Source organism: Stylophora pistillata, chromosome 12 (assembly GCF_964205215.1).
Source record: "Stylophora pistillata chromosome 12, jaStyPist1.2, whole genome shotgun sequence".
Classification (NCBI taxonomy): Eukaryota; Metazoa; Cnidaria; class Anthozoa; order Scleractinia; family Pocilloporidae; genus Stylophora; species Stylophora pistillata.
The window spans coordinates 10,346,485-10,373,050 of record NC_142530.1 but is presented as its reverse complement, the minus strand read 5'-3'; the positions used below and the strand labels follow the sequence as shown (position 1 = coordinate 10,373,050).

The window sequence follows — 26,566 nt, the reverse complement described above, 5'->3', positions numbered from 1 at the left end:
TACAAAGGACATTTTTATTAATTTCCCCTTCCTATCAAAAAGAAAAGGAAAAAAGTTCCTTTAGCCAATCACCCCAGAAGAATATAATACGCCTCGCAACATCTTCCCCATAAAACAGAAACCCTAATAAAAGAGGCAGAGTCAACTTAATCAAAACGGAACGTGAAGATTATGGTCTAACGAGGTAGAGATCGCCCTAACACACCAGAAGTCGAGCTGACCATTGGCGAAACTGTCCGTCAGAGGCAAAGATAAAGGATTCCGCTTCGTATTCTGAAAATTTACGAGGATTACCTAAAACATCCAATTAAAAAAGACGCTCATGTTTGTGTTTTGCTTCTGTTCGTTTCCTTGCAGACAGAAAAAAACTGGAACGTGGGGTTTTGTATATGAAAAAAACTAAATCGCAATATTAACAACTACTATTCTCAGAACATGATAATAAGTTGAATAAACGAGAGAAAAAAGGCTACCTAGATTATATATGATACCTACTTGAAAAAACAGTCGTTTTTATCATCGGACACAACTAGCTGCGTACGCAGAAGGAACGCATAGTTATCCATCGGTTATGCAAGCCGATTTGATTTATGCTTCACATTTAAAGTAATCCTTTAGAGGGGATAGAAGATGCCTTATTACAGGAACACTCCAAGACTTCCCTAGCAGCCGCTGTCTCTGTGAGCGCCCCATGTTACTGACGTCTGTGTAATGCGATGGTAAACCAAACAACCTGAAGGCAAGATGGAAAGCACAGTAAAATTACTCTTTCAATGCAGCTTTTAATACGTGGATTACGCAGAGTTCTACTGGTCAGCGTGCTAAACTCTGAATCCGAAGGGCCTTGAGCCAGGTCATTGTGCGTATTAACTACACAGTGTCTCTCTCCATTCAAGAGTTTACATGGCTAGCAATGAGGAAACCTACGATGGTCTATAATCCCAACCATGAGCCGCGGAAATACTATGTTATAAGAAATGAAAATGTTATAAGAGCTGGAAGGAACTCGGCCGCATTGTTCCCTGGGGCTCAGGTGTAGCTTAATGAAAAACCAATGAGGGCTAGCCGAGGGGTAACAGTGAATGGTGTGGTGTTATTACCCGGGTAAGGGAAGTGTCATCAAATTCCTGATTATTTTCAACACAGCTAAGCCTAAACTCGTATTCAAGTGCACTTTTGGACTAGACAAAACAAATCACGAGGCCTGGCGCGTTATTTTGGTTTGGAGAGGAAGTCATTACCACTTGTGCTATATATATAAATACGCCTACAGGTGTTCCAGTAACAGCAAGTCCGTGCAAGGTCAACATTAGAAAATTCTCAAGGTCAACCACTCATAACCATTGACAAAAACCATCGAAAAACTGCGTGAATCAACAAAATAACAAGAATTCACTACAACATTGAGAGTGATTTCGACACGGGCTTAGTGCAGTTTGCTTTTCTTACCTTGAGTTGTCCTTGGCTGATGGCAATATTTACCATTGTTCTGAAAGGCTATAGCTATTGTTTTGGTTTTGGTTTTCCAAGACAACAAGGTGCACCATGTTCTCTTGACGACACTTCTCGCAGTACAATGCATGCACATGTACACCAGTGAGCGAACGATTAGCGTTTGAAGCAAGGCACACTTCGGTTGAGCACTCCACCCCGCAGGATAAAAGAAACAAAAAGATTTCATTTCTATATAGTGGCCGTAAAGATTACCTCTCCATCTCCGTGATCCAAAGCACATCTTCCTTCAGCTGTCCATCCGATCCCGTATACTGAACCGGAAACAGACCTTTCTTGGTTTGAAGCATAGAGTTAGCGTTGGTAGTCAGAGTTTGTACTTTAGTGAACTATAAAAAATCACAAGATAAAAAAAAACTTTTTTAAACAGATAGATCGTTTATCGAGAAGTCAGTTGAATCGAAATTCAATTATCTGTCTTACTAAGTATTACTTCATTAGCTATAAAGTCTGGTTTATTTTCTCTCTTACTGCTCTTTTTCAATTGTTATTTTTATTATCCAACTACACTCCGTAGAGTACAAATAACGCCATAGACGAGTATAAATATCATGCGGTATTTGTACTCCAGAGAACCGGTTAGACAGGTTTTCTCGCATCGCGCAAGCAAAGAACTGGATTGAAGTTACTAAAACAAAAATGGCGGACAATTTGAATCATATTTCCGCCGACGAAGATTCGGAATGGCTCGCAAATATGGATCCAGGTTTATTTGATGAATCGAACGGAGAAAAACAGTTAGACAACCAGGAAATTTCTTCATTTATTGAAGAAAATAGAGACAGTAACACGACAAAGCGCCAATTCCGTTCCGCTTTGCATACTTCTGTCACGCACTCCCCGCAAATAAATATCCACGAAATTCGCCCGCACTGAAATAACAATTTGGCGTGTTGGATAATAAATAACTCATTAGACGTTTTGTTGTGTAGTATCGCTGAGTATTTTTACTTGTTGTTTGTATTTTGACTCGCCCTACGGGCGAGATATATTTATTATTATCATTATTATTACAATTATTATTATTATTATCATTATCACTATCATTATTATTATTATTATTATTATTATTTTAAAACTGACTTTAAAAGGAACAAGGGCTTGCTCGAAAACTCCGCGGTTCCTCTTGCCTTTAAGTTCTACCATTATCAAACTATGCTTCTTTTAATTTTACTTGTTAATCATACAACAATTTTCGTGTTTCATTCTACTACCACTTTTTATGAGCAATAAAAGTTTGTTGATGCTGTTGTTGAAACACGCACAATTTACAAATATCATGTGGTGGTTGGTGCCTTACCTTGGCTTGCCTTCCACAGTTTGCTTCAAGACAATCTTGCAAGCAAAGCTTGTCACCGGGTAAAGGAACTGTTGGCCTATGAAACCAAAATCACAAACGTACGCACCAAACATTGTACCTCAGCTTAATGTCTATTCACTAACTACCTTGTTGACTTCTTCATCAATGAATACGTTTTACATGATGGTAGTTATCTGATGCACTTGTGACGAAACTGTGGGTTTGCACACCGAACAAGTTCCCTCCGTAATTACTACGGTTCCCTACTGAAGGGCTGTTGTCCTTCCCAGAAGCGGAGTGAGCCACGTGTTCCTTGCTCAGAATCATTTACAGCCAGAGTGTTGAATGTGTATCTCTTATAGAAGCTACCAATGTCGTGAACAAATGTGTCAAGTCTAATAGAAACTTGAGGCATACATTTCGAACTGCTCCGTTACCTTCAATTCAAGTTTTGTCACTTTATCTGAGGTGCAATAATTTTGGATTTTTTTACTCATCTAACAAAGAGCTCGATAAAAGAGCCTTACACTTCACTGCCTACATACCAAACATATCAATATTTGACTGGCGTATGTCATACTTTATCTGTTACACTATTGCGAAATTTCTTTGTACGATTACGCAGGTATCTTTTAGTAATACTGTATACGCTGATCTTTCAGGTAGGCGAGTGTTTCTTCTAATTACATGTAGACGTTTAGAGTACTCAGTTCTTGTGTGAAAAACTTCCAATTAAACATGCCGATCTTTGTTGAACTCTCCTCCGGCCCCATGACTAATAGACTATTTCGATTTTAAAATCATTACAGTATAAATAGCAAGAATCAGGTACCATGCACGTAACATATGATAAAAGTTTCTGAATGAACGCTGTTTTTTATAGCAAGGACAATTGCTTCCAAGAATTATTCAAGGTGAGAACAGAAATATATTTTTCTAACATCAAACCACGGCTGGTAAGACACGAAGCGCCCGCCAAAGCAGCTATTCTCGCAAGCGAGTCGAGCAAGCCTCAAACACCGCAAATTTGGACTCTCAAGTCAAAACTGTATTCTATTGTAAAAAGGAATGTGTTGTGGTTTAGGCGATAGACCGGAGTCAATGAGTATAATACTATGACTATCGTTTCTTCAGTTTCTCCACATAAAGTAAGACCTATCCTCTAAAATTCGGATAAGTTTGAATCAACACTGAAGACCGCATGAAAAAGTACAGTATAAAAAAAGCCACAGAACATAACAATTACCTGTTCATTCCGGGCAGATTTCCCCAGAAATAACGAGCTCTGTGAGCAGGAGAGATCTCTTTGGCGTCCACTACTACGGGATTACACTGCCATCGAGAAACAAAATTCTGCTTGATGATTGTATTTAATTTGAACTACTGTCAAACCGAGACAGCCAGAGAAGTTCCTCAGCAATGATTGGTGATTGCACATTGGTGAGGATTGAGTAATAACACTTGATTCGGAATCATAGTGCCTTAGCTAAGTCGGCTTAGAAAACCTTCCATGATTAACCTTAGATCACTAGGGGTTTCAGCTTGTTTAATAGAGTATTTCACAAAGTCGACCTTTTACCGAAACGAAAAGAACAAATTTTAAAACCTGTCATGCGTGCACAGTTAAACAACGTAAACAATGTCTCACCTCTAGAAATCTTGAAATAATCTTCTTGTCATCCGCTCTCATGCCAACGACATTTTCAAAAAGCCAAAAGAAAGGTCGCTCCATATCTGAATTAGGCCGCACGAACTGAAGGAGGCGAAAAAAGTCGAAGAAAAGACGGCCAGTTCCCTCTAGGTGAAAATAAAAGAAGCAGCATACATTTAACTTGCAAGCAGGATGGTGACTATTTCAACACACGAAAATGAACAAACACTTTATCTTAACCCTTTACACTCTAACATCAGAATGCATATTCTCCATACGGTTCGCTGTACATTTCTTAAGGTGCTGACAAGGAGAATTTGTTCAACAATCAACAGCTTCTGTAGTTGAAGATCATTTCCGTTATTCTCCTGACCTTAATGTGTAATTCAGGGGTGATATTGTAAGGAGAATTTAGATGCTAGTGACTCTTACAGGCCAAAGGTTTAACACCTTATGATGTAACATTTGTTGTGTAACGCCTTAAGTTCCCTGGGGTCCGAAATTTTCAATACACATGTATCTGAAACGTTTCTTGTGATTTGTCAAGCTGGACTTAAATTAAGTAGAAAGACACTGTTCAAATAATACAAGGGCAGCATGCTGCAGTATACCTTTCAAAGAACCGTTAATTCTCTCAACTTACCACAAATTCCTCGTCTCACTGGGTTTGCAATGGATAGATCATTACACGGACTTCCTCCAAACACAAAGTCAAATGGTCCAAGTTCTTCAACCTTACAACATCACATATGGATACTAAAATGAGCAAAACCTAGCAAAGTCTCTCAGATTCAAAACAGAATCAAACAAAACCAAAGAAACAAAAAATTCAAAGAACACTCAAATGAAACACTAGACAGACAAAAAGAAAGATGCAAAGCCCAATATTAACAAATATAAAATGCACACACCTTATCTCTAGAGATTTGCGTAATGTCACCAACATGGATAATCTTTGCTCCATGTTGTACCTTGGCCACCTGGAAAGCAGGAGTATATATATGTCACTAAAAATACTGAGAACAATTTTCTTTTTCTCTCTTCTGTTAACAGTTATGGTTATCATGTAAAACATTTTGAACCACTTTGCGTCAGTATCGCCAAAAAGCTGGATTCGGGGCAGAATATTGATGAAACAGAACGAAAGAAAAAGGAAATTTCTCAAATTCACAGACTCGCGTTCACATTTTGTTACATTGAACGTCAATTATTACAGAACTAACAACCCCGCTGTTAACGAGATTCTCTCTTTTGCTTCCCCCCCTCCCCCACAACCCCCACACCCGCCTCCCCCGTTGTAAAAACACGAGCTACCATAAAGCAAAATGGCTGGTCATGTAACTTCCATTCCAACTGACCTGCATGGCATGTTCGTCGATTTCAGATGCGTAGTACACTTCGATTTCAACACCGAGTTCCTTCAAGGCTTGGAAACCTGTAGGAGCGAATCAGACCAACACATTGACGCTCTTAACAATTCAATCTTCAATGTGATGTAACTTCTCCATACAACAACAATAAAATGAAAGTGTCGTCTGAGCTGTTGGGAAGGAAAAGCTGATTGTTGTACAAATTCGTTAAGAAACTTTGTACGGAACACTTAGCATGAAACTTTTTCTAGAGTACAATTTGAGAGTAGTGAAATTTCTCTTAACGAGTCACTATACAAGGTTAAGCAAAGTACACTCAGCGTCAGAAGGTGCAATTCAGCATTTCGCGATCAGAATGTTCGATCTGATTGGTTGTGAGGGGGCGGGTAGCGAGATTTCCCGACCAATCACAGGATGTGATGTCATCCGAGACTATCTAAGACTGTTGTTCAAATGTAGTTCAAGTTATGTGGAACACTAACCAGAGGCTATTCCATCAAACAGCGACAGGACTCGAATTGGTCTGCGCTCGTCAGGGGGAACTGCAGGGAAAATGTATGGTTGTTTCTGCGAAAAAGGCGAGATATTATTCTCAAATAAAATGACAACAGTCAAACATAACTCACACAGCAGCCCCCCCCCCCGGCCTAAAATTACGTTCAAATGCCCAGCTTTAAAACCTAGCCGGACCATGTAGAACTTCTGAGTTATCTCACTTCTAAAGGAAAAGATAAACACATGTATTCTGTTGGAAAGACTTAACACCTCCGCATCAAATTCCAAACCCCACTTACGCAAGGTTCAAATCCCTCCCTCTCCCCACCTGCACAGATAACAATCAAATACCTGGGGTTGGTGGGGGATGTTGATGCTTCGAATTGATCGACGCACAAGACACGGGCGAACAAAGAAAAGGTGAGGTTCTTACAAAATCTTGTTCTTTGTCGTTCATAAAGAACTCTTGCAGTTTAGCAGACCAATTGTGTCGCGGTCTGATGAGTCCTTGAGAGTTTCCTGAACACATGTAACAGACCCAATTGTCAGCTGCGGCAATCTACACAAGAAAAATAACACAGTTTTCAAAATTAAATTGAGATTGAATTGTGAGTAAAAATAAACTCAGAATACCCTGAACATCTTCAATATGTTTGTAATGATCAAGAAATGTGAGCAATCCACAAAACCCAAATAATTTGCAGAACCACATATAGCTGAGTATCTCTACAACTGATCGAAACACTAGAAGACCATATTTCTAGTAAATGCTCTAAGTTTTCCTTCAGTAGCATGTTGATTTAATAGAAGATTCGATTGAGGACTTGAGCTATTGTATTTCTTTTTCATTCCAAGCTTTCGCCGATCTACGGCATCGTCAGGGAATATCAAGAAAATATTCCACTATCCCTGATACTCAACACATTTCTATATATATAATTTAATTTAGTTTAATTTAGTCCATTTTCAATGCATTAAGTTTTGCAGTGGGGAAGGACTAGAAAGGAACATAGGAACCATTCGTGCTAGTCCACCCTCCCACCCATCCCACCCCAGGGGAAGACATCCATCACACAGTAAGACTTAATGTCTCCCACCCCAACCTTGCAGGAGACGGGACCTCCATTTATTCGTCCCTATCCGAGAAGACTAGAATATCTAACCATTTCTTGATGTTATAGAAAGGCAGCAAATTCTTCTCAATTATTTTAAGACCCTGAGTGTTGGTCCGGCCGGGGCTCGAACCCTCGACCTCCCGCACAACAGTACAGCGCTCTATCCATTGAGCTAACCGGGAGGCGGTTAGCTCAATGGATACCGTAGGCTCTTTCGCACGCTTTCGGTGCTTGAATCTGTTATCAGTACCTGCTAGGACCACCGAAAAAATCAGCAACATTCATCTGCTCTGCTAACTCTCTCGCCTTGCGTCAAAGCATGACGATAGTAAATGCACGGCTATTTTCTCTCTGGTTGACAATCCACTCTTTCAAGGTCGTTTCCGATGCTGGGAACTTTACGATTTCCGTACGGAAAGTGCGCTGCGTTTTGGTAGTTACAGTTCATGGATTGGTCTATTTCAAACTCTCAAGCGGGTGCACTATCACCAACTTCATCAGCATGAGTATCAACAGCACCAATGGAACTTCGGACAACTTTTTAACCTAATTTTTAAAACATTTTTTGGACCGTTTTTCACACTATCTATTCTTTCTGCAGCGCTAATACTGAGGACGTGGTTGCAAGCTAAAACGAAAAGTTCTTATGTATAAAAGAGAGTGTAATAGTCGTTAAGCAAGTGGGAATTTTTTGTCGTATGGAAAGCCTACGCACTACTCGCAGCAGCAGCAGTTGTTTATTGACAAATGAACAGATTACCCATGGGGACCCGGGGGTAGTCGGCCGCGAATTACAGTGCTTACATTAATTTACCTCTCTGACTGCATTTCTTCCACATAACATGCCTATGCAGAGACTGCAGTATGACCTGAAAAAGGTAATTGAGTCAATTAATCATTTGAGCTAATGATTCACAGGGGCGGATCCAGGAATTTTTGAACTTTGGTTCAGAAAGGACTGTTGGACTCTTTTGAGGCAAATTACTTCTCCCCCACACCCCCTCCCACCAGTCGCGGTTGCACGTTCTAATTCCTTGGCCGCTTACTGTTTACTTGGATTCATTAATTTAAAAAATCAGCCAGTTAAAAAGTGATATACGATCCTGCGGATGTAAGCATTTCAGTCTCAAAGTTGTAAGCGTCAGGTCTGATAGGGGGGGGAGGTCCGGATCCCCTGGACCCTCCCCCTGGATCCGCCACTGATTCAAGTAAGGGTAGCTCTTCAATAAGATAATGAGTTGTTTGTCAGTAAAGAGTTCAAGTCTAATTTGTGAAAAACCTAATTGCTAATTACTATATCAGTTCGATAAGGATGGAAAGTTATGAGCTCTGAAAAAGAGTCTTCAAGGTACACCTGTAGTTAGTTTGACTTTATTAAGTGGTTTAATTCAGTCCAAACTGGTATGAGTTATCCACCGAAGCCGGCAGTCTTTCATTGACACATAGTCAAGGGGGACTACATAAAAAAGAGCCAACTAAAACCAAGCGATTCCCTTGCTTCCAACTATAATGTAACCTGTTCTCATTATTCCAAAAATGCTTCAAGAATACTGTCCACAAGTAGTTCAGACTTTTACCTGAAGCAGCCAGTGCTATCACACATAAATACTTCCTTTCCATCTCCACAGATCGTGCAATACATCTAACACCAGAATACAAGGTTAATGAGCGCAGTTATTTAATAGTTTAGTTCTTTTAAAAGTGGTGTGCTTATACATTGTTAGGAAGGTGGATTGTTGACTAGCAGTTGAAATAGGTGGGCAAACTAACCACAGAAAATTTTTGAAAAAGCCATGTTCTGACTGTAACTTCTAAGTGAGACATTTTTTCTTTTTGAATTTTTTGCGTGTTTGAAGTTCAGGTATTTAAGTCTTTTCACTCTGTAATTATACTTATTGGTTAAACCAGGATTAAAAAAAACCCCGCCTAAATCAAGTTAAATCGGTAAAATAACGACACCAGAAGCAAACAACACTCCGGTATGGAATAAGGTAAGCAATTTTTATTTAATATTTTCACTTTTAACTATCTCCATGGATATCTTGTAGAAAATCCCATACAAATCCTTATAAATCGATATGCAAATTGTGTTCCTTGTGTGGTTTTTAAAGTGTGCTTGGGCCACCTGTGGCATATCGTGACAAACCGTTGCGTTTTTGATCAAACCTTTTAATTAAAATTTTGAACATGAACACGTCAAGTTTTTACAGCCCCCCTGTGTGTTTCTACCCTTGAAACACGTAAAAAAGTGGAGTGACCATAATTTTAGTTACAAACAAAAAGCAGTCGATGTGTTTAAAAATCTGTGTTTTACTAAAGTGCCGAAACACACGGCGAAATTGCCAAAACTTGACTTGCTCACTCTCCAAACGCAAATTGGTTAGACAATAAAATGTGGCAGATTGTGTCGAAACACTTGAATGTTTGGGCGTGTTAAATTCACATGAAAGTTTTTTGCTCACGGAAGCTCGAAAATTTTATTGAGTTTCCTTAGACGTGAATTCGGATTGTCCAACAACCCTTTGCAAAATATGTACCCCCAGACTTGACAGTCTAGAACAAAATTAATGAACTTAAAAAAACTAAAAAAGCGATACCACGAAAGATTTCGTGCCGGTAGAACGTACTTTCCGATGCAGTTGTCTGGAGTAAAGTCTTATGGCAATAGCCCATTTCCGAATTACCCTTAGCCTCATTTTCAGAACGAGTCTTGGTGCTCATCCTTTCACATGATAATAAGTTTTCCTTCACATGCAAATTAAACTCATTTTCACAAGAATGGTTGAGCACCAGGCCTTGTTTTGAAAAAGAGGTCAAGGGTAATTAGCCCATTACTTAACACTTCGCTTTCAATGGAATTTGCCTACCCACCAAAATAGCGTCGTAAACAGTAACAATCTACATTCTCACACCTAAACAGTTTAAGTATTATGAAAACGATATGAACAGAATGAAATTTGCATCATGAAAGAGAAGGCGAGTCAGTCCTTATAGTAACCGAATTGAAAGACACTTCAACAGTAATTCACAAGCGAGGGAATCCTGCCTTTAGAGTTAACCAGACAACCTGAAAATCTTTTATTTGATTCACGTAATCTGAGATAAAAAAACACAACGAAGTTCAGAGCATACAAGTCATTCAAGATCTATTACATTTTGTGTCATTACATAATGCGTTAGAAAAGTTATAACATTTCGCGTTGAAAAGTTATTACATTTGGATTGAGTGAATTATTACATTTAGCGGTGATTGTTATTACATTTTGCGTCAGTATTGGGATTCTTAACAATTTATGTTCAATTTGAATTATTTGTTTCTGTTGTTTATTGTGAGCCTCCTAGAAAGTAGCTTGAAGCTAAGTGTGGTGCCACATTAAATAAAATTACTTACTTTTTTACTTTACTTTACTTTTTATTACATTTTGCAGCGATTATTACATTTTGCGGCGTAACAGTCCTCTTTCCGTCGTGCTGTTCCTTATTTCTTTATGTACATTGTGTAACTGTTTGTTATTTAAGTTTCAGTTCAGTAATGTCTGTGAATGTCAGACAACTTGCCCCCTGGACAATATTAGCCCCAGACAACTGGCCCCAGATCTTCAGACAACTGCCCCCCAATAGGGAAACAGTTATGTTACGTTAAACAAATATATTTTTATGCTCTTAAAGTAATAATTTCGTGAAAGAAAAGGAAAGTTTGTTTTTTAAAGTACAGAATGCTTCAAAACAAAAAAAAAAACAAACAGTTAGATCTGTTTCATTTCAGTAACTTCAAATGTTATGGCTGGATTACAAAATGGTCCCGTACATGTGTTTACGCGATCGTTACAATCGATCGTTACGAACGTAAGTCTCGGTCTCGTAACGTACTTTAAAAAACAAACTTTCTTCTTCTTTCCAGAAATTATTACTTTATGAGCATAAAAATATATTTTTCCAACGTAACATAGGTGTTTTCATATTGGGGGCTAGTTGTCTGAAGATCGGGGGCGAGTTGTCTGGGGCTAATTGTCCAAGGGGCGAGTTGTCCGGATACCATGTCTGTATTGCCGCGGAAACACGGATTTTGAGTCGTTCGCATGGTTGATTTCCTATTCTGTTGCTTCGGTTGTTGATCGGTTGTTCATGCAGTTTTGGAAATCAGTTCTTCGGTAACAAATCGGCGTTTTTTTAAGACTTGTGCAGCCAGGAATCAAAGCTTCAAAGTTATGGTATGGAAATTCAATGGCGGTTCACACGTATCTTTCTCCTTCTGCTGGTCTTACTCAACTCTAACATTGATTTTCATTATTTTCACGGCTCTCACTACCACGAACGGCTCAGCAATGTTACTGAGCATCCATTTATCGACGATAAAACAAACCTAATAACAGATTCCGCCTGCTTACTCCGCTTTAATATATATGCGTAAAGGCTGATAGTTTCGAAAGAAACTGTTTGGGGCTGCGTCGGTGGGAGTAACGAAATAATTTGGATATATCAACAAAGTTGAACTGGTAAATTGGCCACCGTAATGATTACAAAAGCTGACGTTTCGAGCGTTAGCCCTTCGTCCGAGCGAATATATATGCATTGCATTATTATCATCTCCGCCATCTTGTTCATCGACCAAGGAGGAAAGCATACCTGGCCACAAGAACTGTCTATTATTCTGCCACCGCAGCTACGTTTCAACTAAATCAACTGGCCTTATGCGGAGATATTAATCCTAATCCTGGACCTTCCTTAAATAGCAATTTCAGGCAGCATGTGAGTACTTCATGGTCTCGATCAATTCTTCGATCAAGAAATATCAACAATCTTACGAATGTAACATCCAACCCAGTTTATTCTCCGAAAACCTTATCACGACTGCCGCTTTCGTTGTGCCTGATCAATGTCCGTTCCATCAAATCAAAATCTGCCGGCTTTCTGGAATTGGTGAGTCACTATAACGCTGATTTGTTCGCCCTTACCGAAACCTGGTTAACGGCAGACGACACTGCTGCAAAGCTTGAGATTATTCCTTCTGGCTACAAGCTTGTGAGTTATCCTCGTATCGGACGTAGAGGCGGCGGCGTCGCCTTACTTTATAAGGATTCCATCTCAGTGGTTGGGACTAAACAAAGCGATAATAATTCCTCATCTTCATCATTCGAATTCTCTGAGCTTTTAGTGAAGTCTGGCTCATTCGTTGTGAGACTAGTGATTGTTTACCGTCCGCCCTCCACCAATTCCTTTGTTAGCAACTTCACGTCATATTTAGAATCGATTGTTTTATCTATGCAACCAATCCTGATCGTCGGCGATTTTAATCTTTACGTCGATGTAGACGGCGATGCAGATGCTGGCGATTTTCTGGACACTTTGAAATCCATGGGCTTAGAGTAACATGTAACTGGACCTACTCACAACCTTGGTCATACCTTGGATCTGACAATCACTCGTCAATCAGACTCAATCATAAAGAACAATCCCACGATCAGTCAATTTTTGTCTGATCACGCAGCTATTCTCTGTGATCTCAATTCCATAATGCCTGAAGCAAGTGTTAAAACTGTCACCTACAGGAACTTCAAGTCAGTTAATATCGAATCTTTTAAAAGTGATCTTGCTAATTCAGCACTGTGCAACGACAACATTGTCAATTTAAGCCTGGATGATCTTGTTAGCTGCTATAATTCAACCCTTTCATCGCTCATCGAATCTCACGCTCCTTCGAAGAGTAAAACTGTGGTCAACAGGCCTCGTATGCCTTGGTTTAATGATTCGATCAAGGCCGCTATCAGAGAAAGGAGAAAAGCGGAGCGTAAATGGAGAGCTACAAAGGATCCAATGCATTATTCTATCTTCAAACAGAAAAAGAACCATGCAACACTGCTGGTGAACCATGCGCGTGGTTCATACTACACCGAGTTCATCAAGAAAAATAGCGCTGACCAGGGCAGGTTGTTTAAAGCCGCTAACTCCTTATTATCAGAATCTAAGAAATTATCCTTGCCCGGCGGATCCAACGCTGAGGCGGTCGCAAACAACATTGGCAGGTTCTTCATTGACAAAGTGACACGCATTCACTCTAAACTAGGAAGCGCTTTGAATTCCAGGTCGTTGACACAAGTTATGGATAACATTCCTGCTTATAAGTCACTTACCAACTTCAAATCGCTGTCAGTGGATGATGTACGGCGCATTATTATGCGATCTTCTAAGAAGTCGTGTTCACTAGATCCTGTACCCACGTCACTAGTAGTTGAGTGCATAGATGTTCTTTTGCCTATAATTACGTTAACTATTAATTCATCTTTGCAGTCTGGTCATTTCCCTAATTTATGGAAGGAGGCAATAGTAAAACCTTTACTGGAGAAGTGTGGATCTGACCCGTCCAATTTTAAGAATCTACGCCCTGTCAGCAATTTATGCTATATTTCCAAACTCACTGAGAGCGCTGTCGCAGATCAGATTCAGTTGCACCTGGCTAAGAACAATCTGTATCCAGCATTCCAGTCTGCATATAGGAAATTTCACAGCACGGAAACCGCTTTGGTGAAAGTTCACAATGACATTCTGATTAACATGAATCAACGGCACGCGACTCTCCTCGTTCTCTTAGACCTGAGCGCTGCCTTCGACACTGTGGACCCTAGTATTTTGCTAAAACGTTTAAGATCAAAGCTGGGTCTCAATGGAACTGCTCTGTCGTGGTTTCGCTCTTATCTAGCCGGAAGATCACAACGAATATCTGTTCAGGGAGCGCTTTCAAACGTCTTTCATCTTCGTTACGGCGTTCCCCAGGGATCGTGTCTAGGCCCCGTTTTGTTTAACATATACTCAAGCAAAATCTTCGACATTGTTGGTCGTCACCTTCCAAAACTTCATTGTTACGCAGATGACTCCCAGCTTTAGTTATCGTTCAACCCAAGCTGTGCTGTTGGTCAAGACGACGCAATTAGATCAATGGAAACCTGTATCTCGGATGTTAAGCAGTGGATGACCACGGACAAACTTATGCTTAATGACGACAAAACTGAATTTATTGTAATAAATAAACAAAACTGAATTTATTGTTAAGCAGTGGATGACCACGGACAAACTTATGCTTAATGACGACAAAACTGAATTTATTGTAATAGCATCACGACATTTCCTGAAAAAAGCTGCTGTTAATACTATCAGGGTCGGAGACTGCGATGTAGGCAAAGTGTCTGTGGTACAGAATCTGGGCGCGTGGTTCGATGATCAACTCACGATGGCCGTACACATTACCAAAATATGCAGTGCTGCTTTCTATCACCTACACAATATTAGACGTATACATATGATGCACGATCCTCGCAGTAGATAGCGCTATTTAAGCAATAGCGAAAATCAGACCTGAAAAAAATCAGGCCTGTACGGGATTCGAACCACAGACCTCTGCGATTCTAGTGCAGCGCTCTACCAATTGAGCTAACAAGCCAACTGGGAGCAGGCCGTGAAGTTGATTCGTAATAAACCCGTGAAGGTGATAAATGAGATACAATGAAATATATGAAGTTCATATATTTTGTACTGCGGTATTAGATACATATGATGCACGATCCTCGCAGTAGATAGCGCTATTTAAGCAATAGCGAAAATCAGACCTGAAAAAAATCAGGCCTATCAGCGCTATCTACTGCGAGGATCGTGCATCATATGTATCTAATACCGCAGTACAAAATATATGAACTTCATATATTTCATTGTATTTCATTAGACGTATAAGGAAACACCTTTCAATGGACTCAGCTGCGACTCTTATTCACTCCTTTATTAGCAGCCGAATAGACTACTGTAATAGTCTATTATACGGTGTGTCCAAGTGCCATATCGACAAATTGCAGAGAGTTCAAAACGCAGCCGCCAGACTTGTTGTTATGAAGGGCAAAGTTTGCCACATTACACCGGTGCTCCGTTAATAGTTCCCTCTATTAACTCTGGTCAGCTGTATTGGCTTCCTGTCTCATTTCGTATTAATTTTGAGGTTCTACTTTTAACTTTCAAAGCCATTCGCAAATCCGCACCGTCCTATATCAACGATCTTGTCAAAATTAAGCCTTTAAATTCAAGATAGGGACTGCGTTCTAATTACGGAATACTGCTATCTTACCCGAATTTTAAAACTTTAAAAACCCTAGGCGACCGTGCTTTCGTTGCTTCGGCGCCGAAACTCTTGAATGATTTACCTTCGGAAATTAGAATGGCTAAATCTTTCGACACTTTTAAAAAACTCTTAAAGACGCATTTTTTTAGTAAGGCTTTTTATTCTTAGTTAGATCAGCTTTTAATATTTTATACTACACAAGATGTAACTGGTATCTATTACAAAGCATTGTTGTAATGATGTAATTAGTATTTATTTCATGCATTGTTGTAATGATGTTTTAGTATTTATTCCATTTATTCCATGCATTGTTGTAATGCGCAGTTGATCATCCCGTCATGGAAACCGCGCAATATAAATTCACAATTTTATTTTTATTTTTTTATTTAATGCAGTTAAACGTCAGTTACCTTGGTCTTTTCTGTGGCCATAACAATGTAAGTGTTTTATAGTCCTCTTTCCGTCGTGATGTTCGTTATTTCTTTATGCATATTGTGTAACTATTGTAACTGTTTGTTATTTAAGTTTCAACCTACGTCAGTTAAGCCGGAATTTAAGTGAATTGCATTTATCTACAAGATGTGGAATTGTCTCTTTGCAAGCCACTTCACATAGTTACAGTTTCATTGACTGTTCATCAACCCTTCATGTAGCCCTCTGTTGCTCCAAAGAACACTCACATAGCTTTCAAAAATTCGCTGCTAACAGTAGTTTTCCTTCATTTAGTTAGCCATCAACTACATTCAAGTGTTTTCAACCACAGAAAAAGGGAAAACTGGGTTTAAGAATAATTTGACAGATCGAAGAGTCTGATATTTTTCAGTTCAGTGTATCCAACCTTCGGGGTTATTTATATAGTTTAAAAGGGTGAAAACCACGTAATTACAAAATGAAGAAAGATTAAAGCAAGCTATCAGACGTCACATTGCTTACCTGAGAACCATCTTCATCATAGAGGTATAAATTTTCCAGGAAAGAGGTCTAAAATACACAATTCAGACTCATTTTAAAATCAACATGAATCCTTAAAGTGCCTATGACATGAATTTTTTTTCTCGGTTTTTCTTATTGATTCTAACATTCAATTCGGCGGAAACGTTTTCAAACCTGAATTTTTGCGCTCTAAAAAGTACCATTTTATAGTGAAAATTGTCTCGGGGTCTGGAACCTAGTTCAACCCTTGCGACGGCCTTCGTGACGTAATTTTGTGTACACAAAACACCAAATTGCGGAACGTGTGGAGGTGAGAGGCGAGTCAATCATTCATTTGAGCGAGTGTCACTCTGCTAATTCGATAGATTAGAGAATCACTCTTTTTGCCGCACTGTCATCCATGTTGGTTTCGATGGCTGTACACAACTTGACGTCACGAAAGAAAATCACGCGACGTTTTGGCCGCGCGGAAGAGGGGACAATTTCGTTCGCAAATAGCGCGTGTTTTGAACTAAAAAAAAAAAGGGTTTCATGACATTTCCGGCCGGATGAAAGGTTAAAATCGTTTTTTATATGCCTCAAGCTAAGAAAAACCGAGAAAAAAAATTCTTTTCATAGGCACTTTTAACACATGATATACATAAATTTGCACTCATAGCATTAGGTTATATCAAATATTCAAATAGTTTTTCATACCTTACATTCTTTACACAGACCTCCCTCAAATAATGGATGTTCAGTGCCAACTTTATCATCACCACATGCCAGACAGATACCTACAGAACAGCAACACAAAGAAAATATGAATGAGTAACCTAAGAAAGTTGATGAAGATGGCTAGCTAGCATAAAATGGTTGAATGCCAAACTTACTGAATGACTTCTTACTAACTGACTGGCTGATTGAGAGTATGACGACAGACTGACTAACCGACTCATTGACAGAATGACTGATTGACTGAGTAACCAACTAACTGACTGACTGACTGACTGACTGGCTGATTGCCTGATTGATTGGCTGATTAATTGGCTGATTGACTGGCTGAATGGCTGACTGGCTGACTGACTGATGGGACTGGCTGACTGACTGACTAACTGGCTGACTGGCTGATTGATTGGCTGATTGACTGGCTGAATGGCTGACTAGCTGAATGGCTGACTGACTGACTGACTGACTGATGGGACTGGCTGACTGACTGAATAACTGACTCACCAACTAACTAACTTACTCACTGACTGATTGTGTGACTGACTGATGGACTGACTCACTAACTACCCGACTGAATGAAGACTGACTACATGTATGACTGACTAACTGACTAACTTACTGACTGCCTGACAGACTCTGACTGATGGACTAACTGACGAACTGCCTGACAGACTCTGACAGATGGACTGACACCAATCACATAGCTCCTTTTTCTCCCTTTAAAAGCACACACAACCCACAATTCCCCTATTTGCTTCGACGAAGGGCTAACGCTCGAAACGTCAGCTTTTATAATCGTAATGGTGGCCAATTTACCATTTCAACTTTGTTGATATATTCAAATTATTTCGTTACCCCCACCGACGCAGCCCCAAACAGTTTCTTTAGAAACTATCAGTACAGTTTCGTTAGAAACTATCAGTCTTTATTGACAGACTGACTGACTGACTGACTGCCTTACTAACTTACTAACTGACTGACACACTGACTGACCAACCAACAAAAGAAATGACAGGCTGACTGACAGACTCAGAATAACTGGTTCACAAAATTACTAACAGATTGACTGCCTGACTCACAAGCTCATTGTGATAGCTGACAGATTATCCACTATTACTGTCACTGAGTGAATCATTGATTTGATGACCAACTGCCTGACTGGTAAGTTTTTCCTTATTGTTTACATCTTTTACCATTGAACAAACCTTAGCAAAGAAAATGAGTTTCAAATGAGGCAACACTCTCACCTGTAATTTTCTTTTTTCCATCAACTACTGCATCAAACAGAACTAAGAAAAAATAAATTTATTTAATCATCTATCATCATAAATTATAATAATCCAGGGTGCATAAAAGAACTTAAATCCTTTTCCATCATGATGAATGTATATGACAGGAGCTGTGGTCTGAATGTAATATTGTGGCCTCAAATTAAAACATGCTTCATCTATACAAGTCATGATTGTGTAGCAGCCACACTTGGTGCTGTGCAACATCTTTAATTTTAAACTCATTGTCAAGAAAAAAGTAAAACCTTAGGAAAGAGATAAAGTAAGTTGCATGTTTGTGAAGAACTGAGGCCTGCAAGAAATCGCGCAATAATTATACTTCTTATTATGTATTTGCAGTTTATTTGAATGGGACCACATGGTCAGTTCCACCTGTAAAATGGACTAGCCCATCGATTACGATCAAGTTCTCCTCTTGACTGAATTACAGACTGTACTTGGGAAAGAAAAATCTTTACCTTTGATATCTTCTGCCAGGTTTGGTTCATTGATTGGTTTACCAAAGCGTGCCTTTTGATCAGCAGTCATTTCCTCTGATGTTAGATCCATTTGAGGAACTGGTGCTGGAATATCCACCATATCCTCTAGGAGTTGAAAGAGACTATTTTTATGTACAGACGGTATAAAATCTTACGTGAGAAATTTTGAAACAAAGATCGTCAAACCATTTTTAATCTTTAATTGTGACATTGTTTACCCACTGTTGACCCAATGTTGACTAATATGCCAAGACAAGACTGACTGTATACAAACTATGCCTCTGAGGCGCGGCATAGTCAACACCATTCAGATTATGACTGGAATACTACCTGTCTCAGAAAAATCACACAATTACTCCTCCTTTGTCTTGAGTATCTATACAAACCAAAACTTAGAGACAATCATCTGATTGAGGAATAAATCAAAGAATAATTTTCTGCCCAATAACTTGTGCATAAAAAAGGGCTTAATTTTTGGCTAAAAGGTGATTTGATATTTATTGAGAATCAGTGCTTCATTCAGCGCAGTTAAGTTAAAAAAAAAATTGGTGTAAGGGGCTAGCTATCAATTTTGTGATTTTAAAGAATCATGTCATTGCCCTAAAAAATTGAGATGGATACGGCAAATTAAACCCAAAATGTTTAGGCCCTAGCTAGTAGGATGATAACTTATTAGTCAAGATCATGTGTTCAGTGAGCGATTCTTGCTTATTGATTGCCATTAGATTTTAAATACAGCCTCTCCAGTGCCCTTAATCAGTTAGCAGCCTCACTTCCAAAGAAAAAGACTTTTCATACTTTTCATGGTCAATAACTGTGATAAGAAATATGACAGCTGACATCAGAGAAGGTAATGTCCCATCATGTAAGAACAGTCATGGGTAGTTCAACCCTGTCTGATTTACCTTCACTTGGTGCAAATCCATCTGGACCACTTGGTTCAAATCCATTTATTGCCCACTGCACCATTATTTCTATTTTCTCTTTATCACTAAGTTGTTCATCCTCTTTCTCCATCACAGCATTTGGTTCAGTTTTCTTTCCTCCTCTCTTCCCTTTCTTTGACTGTTGTTTGTTGCTCTTAGAAAACACTTTACCACATCTTTTTGCTGCTACCTGGTGAAGAAATATAATGTTATGTAGGCAAGTTTAGAAAAGATTGTTCAGAATTTATATACTGATTCTACATTAAGGATTTTCCCAAAAACCCAAAAAGGGTTTTCCAAGAGGTTCAGCTCTTTAATGAGATTTCATATAATGACTATTAATATTATATATATTTTTTGGAATTCTTGGGGAGGATACTTAATGGCTATCTTAATACCTGACAGACTAACTGGAGTGAATGACATTAACTCCACAGACAGACTGACATATTGACAGACAGACAGACTGACTAACAGTTAGACCCACAGTTCACTCACTTATTGATCACCTGAAATATGGACAGACTGACTGACTGACTATCTGGTGGCAAACAGACCACTGACTTACTGACTGACATATCAGCAGATGGACTGACTGACTAACATATGAGCCAACAGTCCACTGACTTACTGACTAACTGACATATAGATAGGCAGACCATACAATAACTGAGGAATGGACAGACAGTCTATTGACTGACTGACTGACTGACTGACTGACTGACTGACTGATGTATAGAGCGGGACACAGCACAGAAGGTGAATAATGAAAATGAAAAGCATTAACAAAAAGTACTAATAGTTACCTCTAAGCTGTCAATGATGGCTTTCTTATAGAGACCTCTCATCCTTGAAAGGTGAAAACTTTCTTTGAACTCGGAAAGTGGCCGTAAACATACAACAGGAAGCTGTAAAATACACCTCTGGTAAGTTGCTTATGGGACTTCAAAGTAAGAAGAGAGATCAACTAAAGTAGTTTTCTTTTCAAGGAAAAATGCATAATTGGTATATACATGTGAACTAAAACAGTGACTGAACTAAAACAGTGACTGAATAGCACTGAAGGTGCAGTTTGTTGGACTACTTAAACTCTGAGTATCTTTTGCTACTATTCACCTCCAAGCAGTGAGAGCATATTTTTGCCAGAAAATATTACTGGAATAAATGAGTAAAAATCATCTTTCTGTGCAATATTATCTCACTGTTTAGTACATACCAAAACACTCACTCACCACCGTGTCAGTGGATAGTTGTTACCATAAATAATGTATGGGTAGAATCCACATCAGGGCTCGACACAAACTTTTCAACTTACTAGCCAAGTGGCTACTGAAAACTTAGATGTTACAACAATTTCAGTTTGTTTGCTAGCCAAACTGGCCAGTGGAAATAAAAAACCACTAGCCAAAACTGAATTTCTACAAGTCTGTGGCTAGTGGGCTACTGTTAGTGTCAAGCCCTGCACATGATCAGTCAATTTGTATCCCATGGGCTCTTTGTGAGTTCACTGACTGATAGTGCATTCCTGCTAGCATTTGCCATGGCCTATATCCCAATTCTCTCTGCCTTAGCCTATATCCCAAATCTCTTCATTATACCAAGAGAACACATAGATCTGTCCCCACACACATTAAACAAGGTGGGGCCCAACCACTAAGTAAGTGTTGGACAAAAAAAACTGAGTTAACTTTGTATTTGGATTTGCTGTATGTCTATTAATTAATACTCTTATAATCTATTAATAGCAGTCCCCCACCCCTCTCTAAACCAACCAATCAAAAATATTTAGCAGTTTGAGATTCCTTGCAATTGTTAACCCTTCATTATGATTGGTTGATGTCAGTAGTTTGGCATTAGCGTTGGAGCTGACACTACAAATACTCCCACAAACCATTGATAGTTTGCTATCTCCAAACCACTTGATCCAATAAGAACCCTCCACAGCCGGAGACTTTTGTGCTTCAATATGAGAAATGACACGCCCAGGCCACCAGTCAAATCCTTTCAATCTGCCCCAGGTCAACTGGCCAATGAGATATTTGATTGGTTCTACCTACGAGATATCAAATACTTCTCAAACTAATAATCTAACTGAGACCTTAAATACAGCTTGTATGCAGATATATCAGGCAAATAATCAGTTTACAATTACTTTGTTTCCAACATGCTATCACTCTAAATCGGAAAAGTGGAAAAGCTATTATAATTTTAACCTGTCATCAACTCTTATTGAGTGACCAAGACAGAATTTCTCCTGACAATATCAACACAATATCAAGCAGACAAGCAATGAGGATAAAGAAAAATGTCAATTGGGAGGTTATTAGGTGATGTGATACCAAATTTGCCTTACTGACATCATAAGAATTGCATCATAAACAAAAGGAAGAGTTACTATTGAGATCTTGGTGGGGAGAGGCTTAGAACAGACTTATAGAGATAGCTAAAAAAATTTTTTGTTCCATTTTCTGATTTTTTATTAGTCTGTGCTTGATTTTTCTCTATAATTATTTTCTTGGTGTCCTTTTAAATTCCTTATTTGTTTTAACATTCAACAAAGTATCAATTTCACAATTTAAACCTCAAAGACTATTTGTAGATATTTTTGACAACAAGTTGGGGTTACTATTGGGCTTAACGGAGGGGTAGATGCACAGTTGCTCAGATTATACATTGACGTTCAGATCTCTATCTTCAATTCACCTCCTTAAGATTAGGTGTCTCCTTATCGCTTGAAGTTGAAGTACAATCTTTTTTAAGTTGAGGAGGGTTGGCAGGTATTATGATGTCACTTTTCAGGCGGAACTTTTTCTTGCTTCTGTAATCTGAGGCTGAAAAGTTCAGCTTTCTCTTGGCTCGTATCTTTTTAGTTGTTGCAGCTGGTTTGACTAAGTCTGAGTTGCTGGGGGTGGACTGTAAGAGCACAATAAAGGTGAGAAAACGACAAGAAAGAAATCCTAGCTGTGTTCTAAGTCCATTATAAAGTGAATTTGAGAAATCTTGACTTAATCTTCAAAACTTCATGCTCAAATAGCAAGTGATATATGCTAGTATTCTTAAGATATTCGAATGACATTAGATTTTGCTGGACATTTAAGAATAAACACTAGCGAGAAAAACACACAACGTTTCGATGACTACATGTCATCATTCTCAAGTGAGAAGAGAATGAAAATGAATAGTTAATTTATACCGTACGAAGGTGGCAAACGTAAAAAGTTTAAAATATTTAAAATATTTAAATAAATAATTGCGCGTGTTGAGTGTAAACTATTAAATAAATAGTTTCGTGCGTATGGAATCCGATTGTTTGTTCAAAGAGGGCTTCATCTTCTTTATGAAAAGCATTTCATGAACTAAACAGTCCAGTTTCCCAGTGCACTTTTTAAGTACGTTGAAATGCTTGGTCAGGTCGCTGATGGTTTGTAGGCCGTGGTCGTTCCTTAGATGTTTGCCGATGGCCGAATTACGGTGCTCATTAATACGTTGATGTAAATGCCGGCTGGTGTACCCGACGTACTCTGCATCACACAGATCACATTTATAATTATATACAACGCATTGTTGGCTAATTATAGGAGGTTTAGGCTCACATACTCTGAGATCTTCACAGATTTTGCGACTCTTGAACACGGGATGAAGGGTGTGATCGATTTTGTTGCTTAGATCTGATAATTGCCTTTTCACTGCGTCAGCTGACTTTTGATCTTTAAAAGGCAGGCGTCCACATGGGAGTCCTTCAAATCTGAATGTGATCATCTAAAGATGATGTTTACAAACCTCAAGTATCCCGACCACCTCATCAATTCCACCATCTCTCACTTTGTCACCTCAGTTAGGTCGGAAAACCCAGGAGTGCAAGCTCAATTATCCGTCAACGAAAATGCTGTTCACCGAGTGGTTTTGCCTTTTAAAGATCAAAAGTCAGCTGACGCAGTGAAAAGGCAATTATCAGATCTAAGCAACAAAATCAATCACACCCTTCATCCCGTGTTCAAGAGTCGCAAAATCTCTGAAGATCTCAGAGTACGTGAGCCTAAACCTCCTATAGTTAGCCAACAATGCGTTGTATATAATTATAAATGTGATCTGTGTGATGCAGAGTACGTCGGGTACACCAGCCGGCATTTACATCAACGTATTAATGAGCACCGTAATTCGGCCATCGGCAAACATCTAAGGAACGACCACGGCCTACAAACCATCGGCCACCTGACCAAGCATTTCAACGTACTTAAAAAGTGCACCGGGAAACTGGACTGTTTAGTTCATGAAATGCTTTTCATAAAGAAGATGAAGCCCTCTTTGAACAAACAATCGGATTCCATACGCGCGAAACTATTTCTTTAATAGTTTACACTCAACATGCACAATTATTTATTTAAATATTTTAAATACTTTAAACTTTTTACGTTTGCCACCTTCGTACGGTATAAATTAACTATTCATTTTCATTCTCTTCTCACTTGAGAATGATGACATGGAGTCATCGAAACGTTGTGTGTTTTTCTCGCTAGTGTTTATTCTTAAATATTCTTAAGATACCATTATGAATGATGGAAACAATTAATTGACTTTTAATGCACCTTGTACAAATTTGTTTTTGATACATTTTTTTCAATTTGCATGGTTTTGATGTCTATTTGATATGAACATTTCTAAGGTGCTCCTTAGTTTATTTCAGTTTCCTGTTCATGTGAAATTTCAAAGCAGGGTTTAGTCGAGGACATGAATTCTCATGAATTATCTAGGAATGCCATGCAAAAAAACTGAAAATATTTATCTCCCCAGTCTGCGTACACTTTCCAGACAAACACTTTGCTCCTTTAATGAAATCATTTCACTCCTTTGGAATTTTACTTGACTTTCTGGCCAGATTTCATAACTGATAACACAATCAACTGAATTTCCTGTCACTGAGCATGGATAAAGATGTACGAACAACTACAAAATCTCATAGGGAGATGCTACATAATAAATAATTTTTTGATGGCAAGTTGAAGAGTTAATCAAAGAGATTGCTCTAAAAAACACCTCTGTCAGTAGCTTGGGCACTTTGGGTAAATACTTATCATTAACATTGTTCCTACCATTGTCATTTCATCATCATTGTCACTGACATGGTCACTGATACTTTTATTGTCATTGTCACTGTTATGATTACTGATATGGTCTCTGTTGTAGTCACTGTTAATGTCATCTGTTTTATTGTAACTGTCATCATCTCTGTGGTTGTCCTTGTCACTGTCTCCATCGGTCATCTTAGTTATTGTTGTTATCATTGTAACTGTACTCGTCCTGCTCCTTGTCTTCAACTTGTCACTGAGATAATTATATTGCCCTAAAGCATAGACAATCGTTGTCTGTAAGCCTGTCATGCTTTATTAATACATTGAGCATGAGTGTTAATATCACTCTTACTGTCACAGTGAGTGTTGCTGTCCCAGTCATTGTCACTGCCATTGTCATTTTCACTGCTGTTGCCATGATCATCATTATTGTAATTTTCATAATTCATTAATTAGTAATTGACTATCTTGCTGCACATGAGACCTGACAACAGTGAATTAGGCATTACAGCTGTCATGTCCAATCCAAAACTTGTATCTTCATAATAAAAAACTGATTTGAAGTTCACAGTCATTTATTCTGTTGCACACGAATGATAGTTCGGATCACGAAGCCAAAACCAAGAAAGCTCCAAACGAATCTCAGCCGGATGTAAAAGATTACTTTTTATGTACTTTTTCATATTGTCCAATTCATTTGTACACCTCGCATTTGATTAGTGAGACCTCGCAGTGTTGAGGTTATTTATTTACGACAGTTTGTAATTTTCGGAATGCTTTTTCATTCGTGCCGAGTTAATCAACGCAACCTCCCATAATAAATATTACAACTCATGACATGAAGTGAATATTTGGAAATCAGTTCTACAGTACTTGGACACTGAGCAATGTGGTTTTGATATCGTCAGACAACAATAGTTGCCAAAAATAGCTTTCTGTCGCCTACCAAAGAAGCAATCTCCATATTCATCAGACCGGTTGTGCAAATTGGAAATTCACTTCTTACAGGATATTTCAAGGAGTGGAGATCAATTGCTTTAATTTGTTTTGAACACAAGAGCTTGAACTTCTTCTCTCCAACTTTACTCGTGTGTAACTGATCAACTTAGTAACCTTTTTCGCGATCCAAGTCGAACCAATCTTGCACAATTAGTTTCAGCTCCTTTGAACCATAACAGTCACTTTCCATCACCATTTTTAACTTTGACTGGGAATGACATGAGTAGCGATTGATATAAATCTTTCGTAATGACTACCCAATTGAATAACGCTATGAAAACAAACGTACATTGACGTGTTATCTCTGCAAGAAACAGCTGATATCAACAATTCTTAATTTGCATAAACTCGAGCATGCTTTGTTTTAGCGTAGCTTTTTCACAGTTAGTGATAAATAAACGTGACAATGTTTATTGATATAACCACATAACTCAACCGCAAACTGAAACACCAGAATGATCAAACTGAAGACACTTACCGCCATGCTACGTGCAGCAATCTGATCTGATCAAAAGTGAACAGCGATCTGAGATTGTGCCAAAACCCCTGCTGACTAAAAGCACAACTAGGGAGCACAGGTCACCCAAGCTTGTAAGTTCTGGTATGTGCATATGCAAAT

General features: G+C 38.8%; 1 protein-coding gene across 1 annotated transcript; it reads right to left on the bottom strand.

Moving 5' to 3' along the window:
• LOC111333223 (DNA (cytosine-5)-methyltransferase 3A) lies at nt 1-26,566 on the bottom strand. Its single transcript, XM_022938764.2, has 21 exons — nt 26,426-26,566; nt 22,583-22,792; nt 21,771-21,932; nt 20,686-20,787; nt 19,859-20,069; nt 18,933-19,058; nt 18,433-18,474; nt 17,174-17,253; nt 16,478-16,525; nt 9,021-9,085; nt 8,258-8,312; nt 6,762-6,887; nt 6,316-6,400; nt 5,822-5,898; nt 5,375-5,443; nt 5,107-5,197; nt 4,461-4,609; nt 4,059-4,144; nt 2,813-2,888; nt 1,708-1,841; nt 1-733 (listed from the first exon to the last, which is right to left on the bottom strand). Exons 1-21 carry the CDS (start codon nt 26,429-26,431, stop codon nt 589-591), a joined length of 2,145 nt encoding a protein of 714 aa, XP_022794499.1. The 5' UTR covers nt 26,432-26,566; the 3' UTR covers nt 1-588.

What these genes read in the sequence shown, in the direction of transcription:
- LOC111333223 (XM_022938764.2), bottom strand. An exon ending in CCTGGCAGAAGATATCAAAG is followed by an intron (nt 18,475 to 18,932) that starts GTAAAGATTTTT and finishes ATTTTTTCTTAG; the next exon opens with TTCTGTTTGATGCAGTAGTT. An exon ending in AGTGAGACGAGGAATTTGTG is followed by an intron (nt 4,610 to 5,106) that starts GTAAGTTGAGAG and finishes ATTTTCACCTAG; the next exon opens with AGGGAACTGGCCGTCTTTTC.